We start from the raw sequence: 18,223 nt of genomic DNA on the forward strand, positions 1-18,223 counted from the left end.
TCAAGGAAGCCGCTCAGAAGAGAGTTATTGGCATGTGAGGAGAGTCTGAGCCATCTCCATGCACCATTTTTCATGCAAAGGCAGGAAAATGGCCAAGACAAAGCAGAGAAGCTCCAGTTGCCTATGGACAAGCGAGTAGAATAATCACAGGGGGCAAATGCATTTTGACTATGACAGAGACCAGCCTAGCAAGGGCAAAATATGTTTCTGAAAAGAGGCTTGTAACAGAAAAACGAGCACAAGGAGAAGGGCAGCAGAGGGAGCGAGATGGAACGGTGGACAAAGTCAGAGGGAGCAATAGTGGAGAATATCTGTTAAGAAGGATAGTTGGAGTCAGTTAAAAAGGATCAGGGGGAGGGCTGATGGGTAAGACAGCTGGTGAGAAAGGGAGTCATATACTGTGCCAGTTTATTAGGTAGAATTATTTCCTATTCTTTATTGAATGGCTGCATGTTCACGGTTGTTTACATTCCCTAAATAAAATAGCTGGCTCGTATACTTGATGTGTTCTGGATGGATAATAAATCTGAAGCCACAGACATGTCTTTTTCAAAGGAGGTGGTGGAAGCAGTTTACCTTAGATATATTTATGGTAAGTACAAACTCAGTGGACAGGCTGAGCTGTTAGTTATCTGGGCTTATCAAGTGACCTCTAGCAGCAAGGCCCCGGTGAGGGCTCCGGACACATTAGAAGGACATGTAAAATAGCAGCTTATGCTATTGTTGTTGATAATATATATACACACACACACACTGTTTCATATGTTATTCTTCTTCTGTCAGTAGATTTTATTTCCAATGAGAAATCTAGTCATAATGTCATTCACTTGCTAACCTATCTCTGCTAACCTTTTATCGCAGGAGTGGGGAACCTACGTTCATTCAGATATTGTTGGACTCCAACTCCCATCAGCCCCATCCAGCATTGTCAAAGGTTCTCCATCCCTGCAATATCTTTATCACTAGAATGTGAATAATTTACTGCTGTACAATCAAAGGCCAGAAACTACTGGTTATACACATACACCACTAATCACACATACATGAAAGGCATTTCAATGAAATCAATGTGTCCCACTTCTAGGTGGCCATGTTTTGGTTCTGGGGCTGTGCGGGGGGAGGAGAGTGGGAAATTGTTCCTTTGTGCAAGGAAAAATCCTTGCGCTGATGGAACAATCTAGCAAGGAACAATCTACTTAGCATTACATTGAATACAACTTCCTCTTCTTGCAAAGGCTAACCAGATGCGTGTGGGAAATCCACAATCTGAACCTGAAAGCAACAGCACTCTTGTGGTTTCCAGCAACTGTATTCAGAAGCATGGTGCCTCCAGCATGCAGAGGTACAACATAGCCATCATGGTTAATCCATAAGGATTTTTTCAAGCAGAGGCCCTCATCCTGCTCTGTCTGAAAGCAATTGGTCAGACTTAACAATTTTTTGTAGTCTGTGTGTATGCAGCCACTGGTGGTGTATGCAGCCAGCCAGCATTGCAATGTCAGGTAGGGAAGCACATCTCTAGCATCTACCGTTATAGAAGTCTGATTTCACACGCTGATCCCCCCTGGTAGAGTAGGGCATACATATTTTTTGGGATGTAATATTAAATACACACAACTGCTTCTATTCTCACAGTGGTTCTGCAGTACAGCTTCTTAGGTCATCTTTGTAGAATAAACAACTATCATAAGGCAAAAAACCTATACACATTTTGGCCCCACAATAACAGGGTTTCTTAGATTTTTCCACTTGTTGCAGCTTTTCTTGATCTTTCTCAGGCATGTAATTATGATATCTTCCCGAATAATCATACAACAATTCTTCATTGGCACAAATATCACGGCTAGCAAAAAGTGCCAGTTTAGGTACCATTGAGTCTATCCGGACAGGAACCATAAACAGGTTTGGGTCACAGGAATGGTTCAGGAACCTACCAACATTACCTACATAAGTGGGATCCACAAATGTCTCCATTATCTGCCCATTACACAAGTGTTCTTTTATTGCTATAATATAATTTGAATCGCTCAGTGTCTGCAACTGTATCCTCCTACATGCTTCTCTGAAGTTGAGGACTTCCCCAGCATATTCGCAAACAAATCTTCCTTTGGATATAAACTCCAGCGTGCGAACACCCCATCCTTTCTTGGCTGTCTTGAAGACTTCAAGCCTGAATTGCAAGCCCCTCTGAATCACCCTATTTTGGCATAACTCTCCACACTGGCACATAGTGTTGCATTCAAAAATAGGCTTTGAAAAATCAAATTCATTTCCTTCGCAATTAATGCATGAATTGTTATAATTTTCTCCATAACGAAGGCAGGAACACATGGAGGCAAGACAGGAAGAGGAATGACAGCTGCATCCATTAAAGGAGATTTCAGTTGGGTCTGGTCCTCCTCCCTCTCCAGTCACATGATCTGGACTATACTGCAAAAGAAAATGGACTACTGTGTAATGTCTTTTATATTAGAAAACAAACAAACAAACCATAGTGTATCCTACAACAAATGACTCTGTGTAATCCTATGTATGTCTACTGAAGAAGAAAGCACCCCTGAGTTCAATGGGACTTACCTTTTGGCAAGTGTTGAGATCCCCACTACCATCTTGGGTGATGGTAAGCAAGCTAGTGCAGTGCACTGACATGGCAATGTGGACAATGGTGCGACCAGTCCACAGTGGCAGGGGGATGTGGCCTGGGAGGATGGCTCCCCCTCCATGATCCGTGCCAGCACCCGATGCTAGCACGGATCACGGAGTGGAAGCTACACCCACCCAGTCCCAGCCATAGGGCCCTCAACCAGTGCCCAACCTGGCCACCTGCTGGTGTTGGGCCTAAAAATGATCACACTAAGTTACACTATAAATGCCACTTTCTTCTACTATATAATATAAAGCCATATATTAAACTTCTGTGGACTTTTGGTGCCTCAATTTGGGGTTTATTTCACCTCCTTTCCATAATGGATGTTTTTTCTATTGCTTTTGGTTATATAATTTAATACTATACATATATGTTAATTAGTAAATTAGACTATAAGAACAGCTACATTGGATTAAGCCAAAGGTCCATCTAGGACAGCATCCTGTTCTCTCAGTGGCCAACCAAATGCCTATGGGAAGCCTGCAAGCTGGATACAAGCACAACAGGACTCTTCCATGTGCTTGCCAGCAATTGGTATTCAAAGGCATAGTGCCTTTGAAAGTGGAGGTAATACATGGCCATCATGGCTAGTAGCCCTTCATAGACTTATCCTCCATGAAGGTGTCTACTTACTTTTCAAAGTTGTTCACACTGGTGCCCACCACTACATCTTGTGATAGATTCTGTTTATTTGGGGAAGACTTTCATTTTCTGAAAGAAGTCTTCTTGTCTCCAATAGCTTCCGTGACTCTGCTTGTTAGCTACACTGACATTATTCTTGATTACAGATCTGTGGCATACGTTCTAGCTGAGCTTCTGTTATTGTTGATTTGAATAACTCACAAGCATTTTGGAGATATGTGACCTTCATGACTATCTATTTCAACTTTCTTTTATCAATCCCCTCATATTTGAGAAAGTCTTCTCTCTTGAAGGCAAATGTAACTATGTTGAACTTCCTTTGCAATTTTTCACTTACACATCTGTCGAATTTCATAGCACCATAATTGTTCCCAGTCAATGACACATTTCACACTAGATCCCGTACGCCACTTATGTTGAAGTCCAGGGTCACCTCCCCTCTGGTCAGTTCCATGGCCTTTTCTAGGGCACAGAAAATTTATCTCTGTCCTAACTGGAATACACATATACTCAGTTAATGTGATAGTAATTGATATCACCCATTACCTCAATATTTTCTTCTTTGGATGTCTCCTTGATTTCATTCTCCATTTGAAGATCACCCTGGGCATTGCTGTCATCCAAGTACTAAATTACTTTTTGAGCCTGGTATCACCACCCATAGCAATTCTAAGAAGGGATGTGCCTGATTTGGGATTTCAAGCTTGTTGGAATCTGTATCTTCTTTCACATACAGAGCAACACCACCTCCAGTACGCCCTTCCCTGCTCTTCCTATGGAGTTGGTTTTCAGAGATAACTGTCTGACTGGTTCTCTCCGTTCCACCAGGTATCTGTTATACTCACTCTTCTTTAAACCAAGTACTCCAGCCTGCCCATCTAAGTTCAGAGGCTTCTAGTGTTTGTGTGTAAACAATTATACATGGTGTTTCTTTTCAATAATGTCACTAGCAGATGCACTTTCTCCTACAGCACTTTGGCCTCTTTGAACGGCTGTCATGTCTCCATACACTTGCATTGCATAGTTCTGCCCCATCCCCATTGGGACAAACATTTTCACTCTCATCTCTTAAGGATGATTCATTCTGAACCAGATGCTCCTCAATTCCTGTTGGCTTTCCCCCAGGTACCAGCTCTGATTTTATATGCCATTAGTCCATAGTTCAAGTCCAGTTTATCCCTTTTGTGCTGGTCTTGCTTGTCTCAAAACATTCCCCCTATATTCACACATCTACATATACAGGCGGGCCCTGCTTATATGGCAGGTTCCGTTCCGGACCCCTGCTGTAAAGCGGAAATCGCCGTAAAGCGGAACCCCATTGAGTATAATGCGGTGTGTCACGTGAAAATGCCGCAAAAGCGCAAAAATCGGCTTTAAAACAGGGAATGAAAGCCGCCACATCAGTGGAACGCTGGGAAGCGAAGCGCCGGGAAGCGTGGCCCTACTGTAGTTAGTTTGTTGTCTCCAGTTACATTTTGGTTTATGGGGATAACCAAATAAACCAGGATGAAGGTTATTTTATTGTTCTCAGAATAGATGGAAAACATGAAGTAAACTTTGCTCATCTTTTTGACTCGGTATCAGCTTGCTGCTTAGAAATCTGGGCAGTGACAGACAGACAAGTATACACAGCTAAATAATTTTCTGGATTTGCTTTTTTTGTTTTAGCTTGCTCCCGAGAGGATTTCTTCAGAGCTCTATTTTTTACAGTGCAGGTGCTAGTCCACATGGACTGGCTGAGGATGCACTAATGATTTAATTCCTCTAAAGCAGCTAATTAGCCAAAGCAAGGATCAAATTATCCTGCCAACCCACACAAATCTCACGCTTTTAAATTTATCTAAAGTGACCAACCATGATTCAGCGTATTTTGGATGGCAAATGCATCCTTTAAGAACAGTAGAAAAACATGAAAGTTTGCTATTTTTCTACGTAACAGAACAAAAAAGAAGCAGGTGGTTGAAGATTAAAACATTTACTATTTCATCTCCATGCATACATGCATGTGATAATGTACATATTGTTTTAACAGAGCTTTACTAGTTAACCATAACTGCACAAGGCAGTTCTAAAGTTATCCCTCTGGTGCAGTATATGTTAAAGAATTTTAAAAAAAACACCCTCAAGCTTCTAGTCTTTTTTTTTTAACTTTTCAGTAAATCTACTTGTGAAAGATATAAAAAGAAGCAGCAGAGAGTTAGACCTTGTGGTGTAATCAGATTTCCTCTTCAAGACTTTCCTGTCCCAGGGAGTGAGAGAGATCTAAGTATTTGATAAAATATATACTAGCCCTTTCCTATGCACGTTTACCCTATTGTAGCCTTTCCTAACCTTTGGGTCCCCAGATGTTGCAGTTCCCGTCATTCCTGACCCTTGGCCATGCTGGCTGGCTGGGGACCCAAAGGTTGGGAAAGGTTGCCTTACTGCATGTAACAGGGCTTGCACCCTAATCAGTGTACCCAGGCTTACAACTTATGTTCTCATAGAAGAGATGATGGGAGTTGTAGACCAGCAACACCTAAAGGCCCACACCTTCCCCATCCCTGAAGTAGATGGCAAATATTCTGAAATGGGTTGGGTTGAATTTGAACAGTAATATATTTTCTTAAGTCTCTTGGTCTTTTTCCTTCTGCCTCCCAAATTTAAATATGGGAGAGGGCATAGCCGTTTGTTATGGGTTTAACAACAAATTGGCTGGAAGGAATCCACTTGCTATATTCTGTTGATTTCAAAACGTAAGACTACATCATTTCAAACTTTATTTCAGTCTGAAAACATCTAGCCATTTAATGCATAACTTCACCCACTTTTTGTAGCCTCTCATGTTGACCACTGATGTGAGAATATTTTCATTTGGTATATAATACGTACATACATTGCAAGAACAAGGGAAAATGTCATTGCAATCCTTATTTTACTCCACATATGGTAAGGTGCGCATTTATATAAACACCTGATATCAATAAATCATAAAACCAAACAGCAACTGAAGATCTAAGTATTTGGCCATGAATTACCTTTTCAGAGAATACTAGTAGTTTAAGTAAAATGACAGAACCATTTTGCCAAAGATAGGAGTGACCTCTAATGGATGTACCTGATATTGCGGGGTCATTTAGCACTTGCTTTGGAAAGCAAAGGAAACCTGATGATGTCTAGAAGGATTCCGGTGTGTTTAGCATCTGCACAAGAGCTAGAAATTAAACTGAAGATACAGCAATGGGGAAAATTCACCTGTTGGACTTCTGCCTAATAACAGGCATCCTTACTTTCAAAAGACATTGAAGACTGCAATACTATCCCTATAATTTAACTGTTGTTTTTTGTTGTGCACATGGTTTCTCCCCTCCAATACCTTGTAAATTAAGCAGAGCAGATATGATTAAATAAATATGATTATTCAGTTTAAAGAATGCATATTATTGTATTAAGCTTAAGAACCACAAGATAAGAGCCCATTGGTAGTATTTATAATTTCCTTCTTAATTCAGTACTTGGGGGGGTTGCCTATAAATAAAACCTTTTTTAAAAAAGAAGATTGCAATACTAAAGTGAATTAAATGGCATCAGTGAGCCTTATTTCTAATATAAATCAATGTGTTAAGAATTAGGATATAACAGTGTAAGATTGTAATAACAGTGTAAATACTACTGGAAACCGCAGGAAGGGAGAGTGTTCCTTTGGTCATGTCCTGCTTTTGGGCTTCCCACAGGCATCTGGTAGGCCACTGTGAGAACAGGATGTTGGACTAGATGGGCCACTGGCCTGATACAGCAGGTTCGTCTTATGTTCTACTCCAAGTAACACAACAGGCTATGGTCTGAAGGCACATAAGGCCAGCACCCTGCTGAAGCTAAGCAGGGTCAGGTGTGGTCAGTGCCTGGATGGGAGACCACCTGGGACCCATATGTATCATGAAAAGAAAGGTGGGGTAGAAATGTAATAAATAAACAAATAAACTTTGACTTCATGCTTGATTAACAGAAGCAGCCATGAAGCCGCCACCTTGGTGAAGGTAAGCAGATCTGGGTCTGGTCTGAGCATGGATGGGAGACCAACCAGGAACCCCACGTACACTGCCTTGAATTTCATGATGGAAGAAAAGCAAGATATAAGTGTGCTAACTAAATACATTGATTTGAAACGAATGCTGATGAAAGTTAAAGAGGAAAGCACAAAAGCAGGACTACAGCTGAACGTCAAAAAGACTAAAGTAATGGCAACAGAAGATTTATGTAACTAAAGTTGACAATGAGGACATTGAACTTGTCAAGGATTATCAATACCTTGGTATAGTCATTAACCAAAAGGGAGACAATAGTCAAGAAATCAGAAGAAGGTGACTGGGGAGGGCAGCTGTGAGAGAACTAGAAAAGGTTCTCAAATGCAAAGATGTATCACTGAGCACTAAAGTCAGGATCATTCATACCATGGTATTCCTGATCTCTATGTATGAATGTGAAAGTTGGACAGTGAAAAAGGCAGATAAGAGAAAAATAAACTCATTTGAAATGTGGTGTTGGAGGAGACCTTTGCACATACTATGGACCGCAAAAAAGACAAATAATTGAGTGTCAGAACAAATTAAACCAGAACTGTCACTAGAAGCTAAAATGATGAAACGCAGGTTATCATACTTTGGACACATCATGAGAAGACATGATCCACTAGAAAAGACAATAATGCTGGGAAAAACAGAAGGGAGTAGAAAAAGAGGAAGACCAAACAAGAGATGGATTGATTCCATAAAGGAAGCCATAGACCTGAACTTACAAGATCTTAACAGGGTGGTTCATGACAGATGCTGTTGGAGGCCACTGATTCATAGTCATAATCGACTTGAAGGCACATAACAACAACAACAACAAACTAAATACATTAAAAACAAACCCTTTGGTTCAGCATGGCAGGAAAGCCCTATGACACACATACACGTGCAGCCCAATCCTATGCAACACTGAACACATCTACTGAAGTAAATGCACAGATACATCTATCTCCACACAGGAGCAGGCCGTTAGAAGAACCACCTTCTTCTCTCTTTGGCTCCTTTCTCTCTCCGGATCCCGGGAATTGCAGTTCTGAGACATCCGAAAACTCTACAAGGGAGAGCAATAGCCCTCTGAAAGAACTACAATTCCCAGCAGCACTTGCGAGGAAACAGTCACAGTTCATCAGCCACCTTAGATTTGCGCATATCTGCTGAATCAGACTTTCTTCTCAGTTCTCCACCTTTCCCTGTCACTACCCAAATACTGCTGGCTCAACTCAGCTGCCAAGCCCCTGCTCTCACCTGAAATGCCGGGGGTTGCTCCAGCGGCGGCCATACCGTCACAGGGAAATTCTCCAACCCTTGACTCACGTCCATGCTTCGCCTTTACGGGTCAAGCCGAAGCACCAGTACAATCCGAGCTTTCACCCGCCCTCCTCTTGCTAGGATTGGTTTGTTGTGCAGGGCTTTCTTTAATGAATGGTCAACCTAAACTGAATGACAAAACGCAGAATGGCGGAAGCCCGGTCGAGCCACGAAAGAAGAAAGACTGCGTTTAAATCATAGACGTCAGTAGAGTCACACATGGAATATCGCTTGCGGGTTAGGTTTAGAAGAGTGGTTTTTTTAACCCCCGCCGCGCTAAAAATGACACCTACTTGCAGAAAACAATGGGGAAAACAATGATTTAAGCACAGTGACAGCAGCAGCGTGTCTACCAAGTCTTGTCCGACCCAAAGGCAGGAATTTGTGCTGCTTTTTCAAATCCAGGTCTATTTTGTGTGAATGTTTTTTTTAAAAAAAAATTAAAACATTTTAAAGCGTAAGAGTAAGGCATCTTCAGGCAAGCCAGCGGGGCGCTAGGCTTCTGCTTGTGTTCGAGTGCTGAATTTGAACTGGGAGGCGAGACTTTGATGCAATTTGAGAGAGGTATTTTGTGTGTGTATATGGGGGTGGTGGAAAATCCAAACCAGCAGTAATACCCTGACTCCTCCCTCTAAACTGCACTCTCTTTCGGTCACAGCCCATAGAGCTACAATATCGGTATAAATAAATAAAATAATGGCATTTATTTACAGGGCAAACAACAAAGAAGCTTGTGGCAATTTCAAGACTGTTACCATGAGAAGTAAATTCCATTGAGTTCAGTGGGGCATACTCTCAGTCTCAGGTAAATGGGTAATCCTATCCTGCAGAAAATTGTAGAGAGTAACAGATTATTGTGGTTTAAGCCTTGATAGACTACCTGTTGGAGTGCTGAACTAGAACTGGAGCGACCCAGGTTCAAATTCCCATTCAGCCATAAAAGTCACTGGGCCATTCACACAAACTCTTAGCTCAACCTATCTCACAGGGTTGTTGTGAGGATAAAAGAGAGAGACTCTGTATGCCACGTTTAGCTCCCTGGAGGAAAGGCGGGATATGACTGTAATAAATGAGTGAATGAATCACTCAATGAAGAAACTTCAGCTTTTGCATCTGATGCAATGGATTCTAGACCTGAAAAGTGTAAGCTATAATAAATCTGCCACTCTTTAGAATGCTCAAGCCACTTCATGTTTTTACTGGTACAGACACACAGTTGCCTCTTGCAAGGTTGTATGTGCAGTAGCACTGGCAGGGCATTAAATATATATATAAAAACTATAAATAAAACATTTCTACAGTAGACCCGACAACACTTTTAATCAAAGTTATGCACATTGATTTAAAACATAATTCTATACTTGAACACTTTTTCTTTATTGTTATTGGGTGGTTAAAGGCATATCCAGTCTTAAAATGTTTTGAGCATGTGCCTCAGATTTTGTTTTTTTTAAAATGCTGCCCCACCTTCTGTAATGCTGCAAATTCTTTAGGCCAGGCCACTGCAAAGGATTCCTTCACTTGATTCATTTTGAGTGGGAAATTTGTGGACTGCACCAGCACTGTGGAATGAAATTCACAGGCCCTAAGCCCTTGTTAGGCTATTGGAAAATACAGCCCAGGGTAAAACAGGCTTGATCCCAGTCATTAGGCAGAAATCAAGTGCAGGGTCAACTACTGTACTTTACAATCTTTTTGTGGGATATCTGGAGCTCATGGATGACTGTTTGAAAACCACTGGTCTAGAGGATGAGCCATAGCTCAGTAGCAGAGCACATGCTGATGCTTTGCATGCATAGAATCAATACATAGCAGTTAAGGGATCTTGCCTTAAGGATCACAAATACAAGGACTACAAAAGGCCTCTCCCTGGTACCTCGTGGATCCACTACCATTTGGAATACATATTTCTGGCTTGGAGAGTCTGACTCAGCATAAGGCAGAGGCATATGTTCAGAGGAGCAATTTGTGTATTATTAAAGGCATACACACTTAAAATAGAGACTGAGCTTTTGGCTCTCATGGCTAGTAGTCAACAAAAAGCATATCCTCCATGAATTAATTTAAACCCCTTAAACATCAATTCTCCTGTGGCCTGTGATCTGTGAAGTACTTATTTCTGTTTTTGTTTTGGTACTTCTGCCTCCGTAGCTCGGAAGATTACTTGTAAAAAGTAATAAATTACAATTATAGTTACATGGCCCCAAAAAGTAATATTTACCATTACAATTGCTCTGAAAGGAACTGATTATTTACCATTACTTAATCACTACAATTACACTTAAGTTACTTTTTAAAAAAAAGGAGTGCCTACAAGGTGCTGACCTTGGCTGCTGCACATCTAAGTAGCCTAAAACTACATTAAAGATAAACATGCACACACATCTTCAAGCAGTGCCCTAAAGACTTCAAATTTTGCACATAACTTTCAAATTGTAGCAAAAAGATACCTTCCTAATGTGCACCTGGAATGCCATTACACTCTGACTCCCTATATACGTCCTCACCAAAAAGACTGGGTTGGTACTTTCAAGGTTGGCTGGAGTTCTGCATGAGATTATTATATATCATTAGTAATATCTTTTCTTATACATTATACAGCCACAAGAGTGGCTGTATACTACAGTCAGGATAGATTTTTTGCATTCTGCAATGTTAAATGGAAAATATCCCCATGCCATTCTGACCCTTCGCACAAGCTCACTTCAAAACAAAACCTTACAAAATTTATAGTCCTGAACTCAGAAATGCTTGCTTAATAACCCTTTAAATTTTCATGGCAATAAACAAAGCAGTCAGAGAGAATCGAGAGTTCAAAGTGGAGAGAGAGAGAGAAAACAGACCCGTCTTGGACTTTTTTCTGTCAGAGTTCTCATAATCTGTTCAAATTAATTAAAAATCAGCCATGTTCACAGAATACCTTTAATCTTATTACTGCCCTTGCCCCATACTCTCACCTTCATCTTCTGTGGTTTAAAAGTTAAAAAAAATGCCTGGCTGATTTTTAATTAATTTAAGAAATGTTGCATTGAACTGAATGATAGTGTCAGGCATGCTCACTAAGAACCAACTGTCAATGTTTTAAAAGCCAGAGTCACAGCTGCTGGGCTTGGCTAATCAGGGGGCCACACCCACACCAGATTTTGATTTCACTTGAGACAGTCATGGCTTCCCTCAAAGAATTCTGGGAAGTGTAGTTTGTGAAGGGTGCTAAGAGACTCCAATTCCCCTGAGAGAATGGTTTAACAGTCAGCCACTCTGATTGAAGGTCTGTGAGGGGAACAGGGCGTCTCCTAGCAACTCTCAGCACCCTTCACTAACTACACTTCCCAGTATTCTTTGGGAGAAGCCAAGACTGTCTAAAGTAAAATAAAGGGCTGGTGTGGATATGGCCAGGGACAGCTTTGGTTTAAATTTGCGTGGGAGGCTACATGTGCCTGCTGTAGAACAAAAAGGTGGGGGAAACCCTGAAAAAGGATGATACTGTTCACAATGTTTTCCTTTTGGAAAGGAAAGGGGTTTCCCTCTGCCCAGTGCCCTCCTATCTACCCAATCTCCTCCCCTTCCTGCCTTCCTCCTCTCCCCCAAGGCACATGTTCCCAAATTCTTCCAAACTACACAGGAAGTGGATTGGATTGTGAAAGACCAACCAAATTGTGTTTGTATTTTGACCAATTTGTAGGGCAGTACAATATCTCAGAGAGGAGGTCAGGTCTCCTGCTCTCCTGGTGCATTCGCTATAGCTACCCAATTTTCCTGCTTTTTAAAGTTTGATAGAAATATCTGTTGAGTATAAGTACATTCTTATACTGCAAGATTTTTTGCCTATTGAAAAAAAATGGAAATGGACTGCCTTCAAGTCGATCCCGACTTATGATGACGCTATGAATAGGGTTTTCATGATAAGCGGTATTCAGAGTGGGTTTGGCATTGCCTCCCTCTGAGGCGAGTCCTCCCCAGCTGGCTAGGGCCTGCTCAGCTTGCCACAGCTGCACAAGCCAGCCCCTTCTTTGTCTGCAACTGGGCTCCTTGGGACTATGCAGCTTGCCCACAGCTGCACAGGTGGCAGGGCACATAACCCCTGAGCCACTCACTTTGGGGGTGATCTTTAGCTGGCCCTTGACACCCAGGAGACACGAGCGGGGATTTGAACTCACAGACTCTGGACTCCCAGCCAGGCTCTCCTCCCCACTGTGCTATTAGTGAATATATATATAAACTGAATGAGATGTATCTATGCAAATCATTTTTTTCCCTTTTCTTTATTATTATTTTAGTACTAGTTTGTAATTTTCTTTTCCTTAATAAAGATTATTTTAAAAATATTATTAATAGTAATTGTAATTAACTAATTCTGCACAAGCCTCTATGCCCTATTTCAAAGTTGCCTATGTGTGTGTGTGTGGGGGGCATGGATGGACTGAAATGGGTTTGCTTTGGAACTTTGATTTTCATCCATAAATTAGAGGAGCAGAAGAATTCCTCTCTGTGTGTCCCCCCCTGTAATGCTCAAAAGTAATGCTGGAAATATTACAATTACACCTCAAAAGTAATAAAATTGCTCCTCGTTCTATTACAATCAAAATATAAAGGAATTACCCACTTGTTCCTCAAAAAAGTAATAAATTACAAGTAATTCAATTTTTCTAACAAATTACTTCCAAGCTCTGTCTGCCTCTTCATGGGATGGCCTCTCCTTATGTTGTTGTTGTTTGGACCAAGAAAAATAGGGGTTCCCTATTCACTGTATAGAAGGCCATATGTCCGACTTGAAAGAGGACAGAGAACTATTTGTTCCAAGGCCAAAGATTAAAGAACTGTGAGAAGGGGGAGCTGGGGCCTTGAATTTAGTAGCTGGACAGGTTACCTACTCAATGTCTTTGCCACAATAGCAAATGTGTTCCATTTCTATTTAAATTACAGTAATCATTTCTAAATTTGCATATAAATTAGCCTTTTTTGCACAAATGTGTGTCCTTGGTTTTTGGTGAGGCATTTCCTCTTTTTTGGCAATGTGTAAGCAGTCACCCACCTGATGCAGGTGTGTGTGTGTGCGCGCGCACGCACAGTTGTATCTGGTGCTCTTTTCCTAATGCTCCCTAGCATGGAATTTGGCTTCTTCACAGCCACCGCACACTGGGCTGACATCTTCATTGAGCTATCCGTTGTGACCCCAAGGTCTCATTCCTGGTCAGTCACTGCATATATGTGAAGTTAATCGCTATGGCTAACTTAGGTCCATTAATTTCAAGGGGTCTACTCTAGCACTGGATACAATCCACAGAGAGAGAGAGGGGGGGAGGGGGGGAGAGAGAGAGAGACACTGCATAAAATAATGAAAATAATGAAGCTCAGGAAGAGGATGGGAGGGGGAGGAATGACGAGAAGTAATTGTTTTACTAGATTTTGATGCTTCAGCTGTTACAATTAGATTTCAGAGTTGCCTTTTCTTGCTCCCAGCACAGCTAGAAGAAGAGAATGCTTGGTCTATCTAAAAGCTAAATTAATGAAGACCATTAATTCAGTCACAAAGCCAATCCCAGTCAGCCCTTTAGCTCCATTAATTATTTTATAGCTCACAAAGTATCGGAACGTATACTTAATAGCTGCTCATTTTATAAACTTCTGTATGGTCCCTCTATTGTGAAATGTTGCAGAGCCACTGGGCTGTCAATGTACTCTTTTAAAAGAGCAGGCTCATTATCTGTAGGTCACAGCTGGCTTCTCCTGATCTGAGAAGAAAAAAGGAAGTCAAAGATCGCTTCCAAGGCTCTCACAAGAATTAGGGGGATCCTGTTGCTTACTAATGAGATGGGCAGCCCTAATGAACAACACTGGAGCTGAAAACACATACAAATTAATAGAATATAACAAAGTCAAAGAAATCAATATGAGATTCTGAGAGAAGAAGCCAAGAGATGAAATCACTGGCTAGAGCTAAGAAGGTATGAGAGAAAACAAGTATCCCTCAAGAGGGTTCGGACTACAAGAGTCAACAGGGTTGCTGTACCAAGGTGAAGACTTCAGCAAAATTCTGAGTAGAAGCCTAAGGCTGTAATCCAATGCACACTTACCTGGGAATAACTCTCATTGAACCTAGTGGAGCTTACTTCTGAGCAGACATGTATTGGATTCAGAGCTTGGAAGTAACTAGTTACAAGCAACGAATTACTTGGAATTCATTACTTTTTTGGATAACGAGTGGGCAATTCCTTTACATTTTGATTGTAATAGAAGTAGGAGTAATTTTACTACTTTTATGGAGTAATTGTAACGTTTCCAGAATTACTTTTGGGCATTACTTGGGGGGGAGCAAGGGAAGTCTTCTGCTCCTCTGATTTGTGGATGAAAATCATGTGCCTCAAACTGGGCTTCTGTGCAGTGTCGCTCTTCCCTCATGCTCTGTGGATGGGTAGGAGGTGACGAGGGAGAAGGCAGAGAGTGAGACGGGGTGGAGTGGAGAAAGCAGTTATTTTAAAAAACGGATGGTGGTGAAGAATGGAGTGGAGGGGAAAAGGATCCAGAGGTCAAGAACATGGATAAAGGAGGAGAAGGAGGCAGCAGCAGAATGGAGATAAAGAACTGTGGAGGTGAAAGATGACAACGTGTGTGTGTGTGTGTGTGTGTGTGTGTGTGTGAGTACTGTGTTTGCACTTGGCACACAAAGTGGCCTCCACCACCCCCTCTGGCTACTGTGCTGCATTTGCAGTATTTTAACTTTTTTCATCTCAGGGGAAAATGTTTGCTTGGTCAGTGTCCCTTAGTTGGTGGCACGGCAGGGTCTGGGAGGTGGTTAAGTGAGAGAGATTATGCTGGCTGGCTGAGTGGGGGGGGTTGCACTTGGTTTGACGTGCAAAGATCTGAGTAGTGGCCTCAGCCTCCCTCCCCACCACCCTTACCAACGGAGAGACCACCATTGCTATCTTATGAATAAAAATAATAATTATTCTACTACCTCTGTAGGTGTTTGTTTATTTTTAATGTTGTTTCAGGCTACTTAGATGTGCAGCAACCAAGGCCAGCACCTTGTAGGCATTTTTTTAAAAAGCAACTGAAATGTAATTGTAGTGATTACTTTGGAGGGACAGTAAAGTAATCAGTTACTTTCAGAGCAATTGTAATTGTAATGGTAATTACTACTTTTTTGGGCCATGTAACTGTAATTTATTACTTTTTAAAAGTAATCTTCCAAGCTCTGCCTCAGGGGGAGTACAACCCCTCCCAGATCAGGTCATAACCCTACCCTCGGACAAGGGAACTAGTACCTACCCATAGAGCTTCTGTCTTATCCGGATTCACTCTTGGTTTATTGGCCATCACTGCCTCCAGACACCTGTCCAACACCTTCACAATTTCTTCTGATTCAGATGGAATGGAGAGGTAAAGATGTATACTGATGACACAGCACCCCAAATCCCTGGATGACAAGCTCCCAATAGTTTCATAAAGATGTTAAATAGCATAGGAGATAGAATGGATCCTTGTGGGATCCAACAGCCCCAAAGCCATGGAGCTGAGCAACAGTCTGCTAGTACTACTTTCTGGAAGTAGCCCTGCAGGTAGGAGCAGAATGACTACAATGCAGTACCTCCAACTCCCACATGCTTCAGTCGCTCCAGAAGGACACCATGATCAATGGTGTCAAAAGCCACTGATAGATCAAGGAGAACCAACAGGGCCATGTTGCCCCTGTCTCTCTCTCAATAATGGTAATCAATCAGGCCCACCAAAGCTGTTTCTGTGCTGAAACCAGCCTGAAAGCTAGACTGGAATGGAGCTAGATAATCTGCTTCCTCCAGGCATGCCTGCAGCTGGCCAGCTACCACCCTCTCAATCACCTTGACTGGATGGTACTTTTTTAAAACCTTTGAATCCAGGGCGGACCTCTTCAAGAGGGGTCACACTACTGCATTCTCACATTTTATTAAAACAGTGAGTTTTAATTATTCATGCATCCCCCATTAGTCAGACTTGTCTGTACTGAACAGTACAGTAGTAAATGCTTTGCTGTTAGTACAGTGAAAATTTGAGATATACTGTTACTATGGCAATAGCAGCTTGCAGAATTCAAGGCTGTTGGATGTAGTGTTAAAAGAAGCAGATCTGATTGAGGAAAACACAGCATTTTGAGAGTTAAAACCTTGCAGGAATGTAAACTCATTTTCTCTAAAATTGGCTATGTGACGATCTTAAGATGTTTCTGTGTTTGGACTAGAATACCACAGCCCATTCCTCAATGACTAGCATTATTTTAAAGTTCTCATCAGTCCAATTTTCATAGTGCAGTACAGGTGGATTTCATTTAATCAAACCAGCCATTCTCAATAAAAGGAAATATAAATAGTGCAGGTATCAAAATAAGAGGAAACCAATTCATCTTCTACTGTACCCCAAACTTAATTTTGAAAGAGTGGATCAATTTCCAGGCACTTTACAACTGATCTCTTGACTTTCCATTCCTTCTTCAAAATGGTGCCTATGAAGAAAGGAGAGAATGTCTCTGTCGGTAACATCCATCTAGTGAGACCTTACAACTTCTACAGGGAACTAGCTTCATTCCCCCAGGACTGATGCAGCTATTGCTTAAGTACCAATGGAAATTGTTATCTAATAAATAGTCAAGTCTCAGTGTTGACTCCAGATTTTGTAAAGCCATTGGGGAAGAAGGCTTTCATGAGCTCCCCTCCCTCAGTGAATCTGCCTCCTCACTGTCATTATCACCAACTGCTGCTGCGCCTCTTCCTCCTCATTGCTACTTCCCATTCACTTGTCAGACAGAGAGCCAATGAGCAAGCAGGCAATGACATCTGTTGCTCCTTGTTCTCACTACAACAGTTATTTGGATCAGAACATGAGTCAGATGAATAAGCACGTGGCTCATGATGGCAAAGAGGAGGAACAGGTCTAGGGGCCTGTGTTAGTGGACACTCTGCTGGGGCATGTTGGCCTTTGGCAGATGCCTGACCACGCTAACTTGCCTAGACCTCCTCTGAGTTATTCTAGTATCAGGCAAAGTTTATGGCAAAAAAGCAGATTTCTGTTGTATGGGAGTTTAAACATAACCTATAATCTATGGATCTGTGTACTCCTAATGCACTGTTCTAGAGCTGACATGCGTTGTGCTGGTGTCTCATTTTTGCATCATTGGAAGCTGCTGTCATTGCTGGGGAAACTGCCAGCTGTGCCTTTGGACAAAGACATGGCTTGCATGTGTTCTCTTGCTACCCCCTGCCCCCCCCGCATCCATTTGACTTACCCATTTGTTTGTTCAGCGATGTACTAAATACATTTTATCCATGAGATCAAAACTTGTCTGTAAATCTCAAAGAGGTCTATAAGATCTTCAGCTAACAAAGTCCTCAGCTTATCAGCCCAACTAAAGAAAGCCAAGTAAGTTTTGGATAGATAGTGTCTTAAAGCTTTATGCTAATTTTGGTGCTTGTAAAAGATATCAGCTAAAGGAACGTTTCTGGAATGAAGCCAGATGTTTTGTGCTCTTGTGCTCAGGTCCTGCTTGTGGGTTTTCCATGGGCCTCTGGTTGGCCTCTGTGAGAACAGGATACTGGACTAGATGGGC

General features: G+C 41.7%; 1 protein-coding gene across 1 annotated transcript; it reads right to left on the reverse strand.

The window, feature by feature from the left end:
- Window positions 1-322: 322 nt before the first annotated feature.
- On the reverse strand, window positions 323-8,914 carry LOC133380721 (histone-lysine N-methyltransferase SETMAR). Its single transcript, XM_061618558.1, has 2 exons — window positions 8,584-8,914; window positions 323-2,430 (listed from the first exon to the last, which is right to left on the reverse strand). Exons 1-2 carry the CDS (start codon window positions 8,656-8,658, stop codon window positions 1,630-1,632), a joined length of 876 nt encoding a protein of 291 aa, XP_061474542.1. The 5' UTR covers window positions 8,659-8,914; the 3' UTR covers window positions 323-1,629.
- Window positions 8,915-18,223: the final 9,309 nt, after the last annotated feature.

This window comes from Rhineura floridana, chromosome 3 (assembly GCF_030035675.1).
Source record: "Rhineura floridana isolate rRhiFlo1 chromosome 3, rRhiFlo1.hap2, whole genome shotgun sequence".
NCBI lineage: Eukaryota > Metazoa > Chordata > Lepidosauria > Squamata > Rhineuridae > Rhineura > Rhineura floridana.

What these genes read in the sequence shown, in the direction of transcription:
- LOC133380721 (XM_061618558.1), bottom strand. Translation starts at nt 8,658, where the DNA reads ATGGACGTGAGTCAAGGGTTGGAGAATTTCCCTGTGACGGTATGGCCG. An exon ending in AGCAACCCCCGGCATTTCAG is followed by an intron (nt 2,431 to 8,583) that starts GTGAGAGCAGGG and finishes TTTCTTTTGCAG; the next exon opens with TATAGTCCAGATCATGTGAC.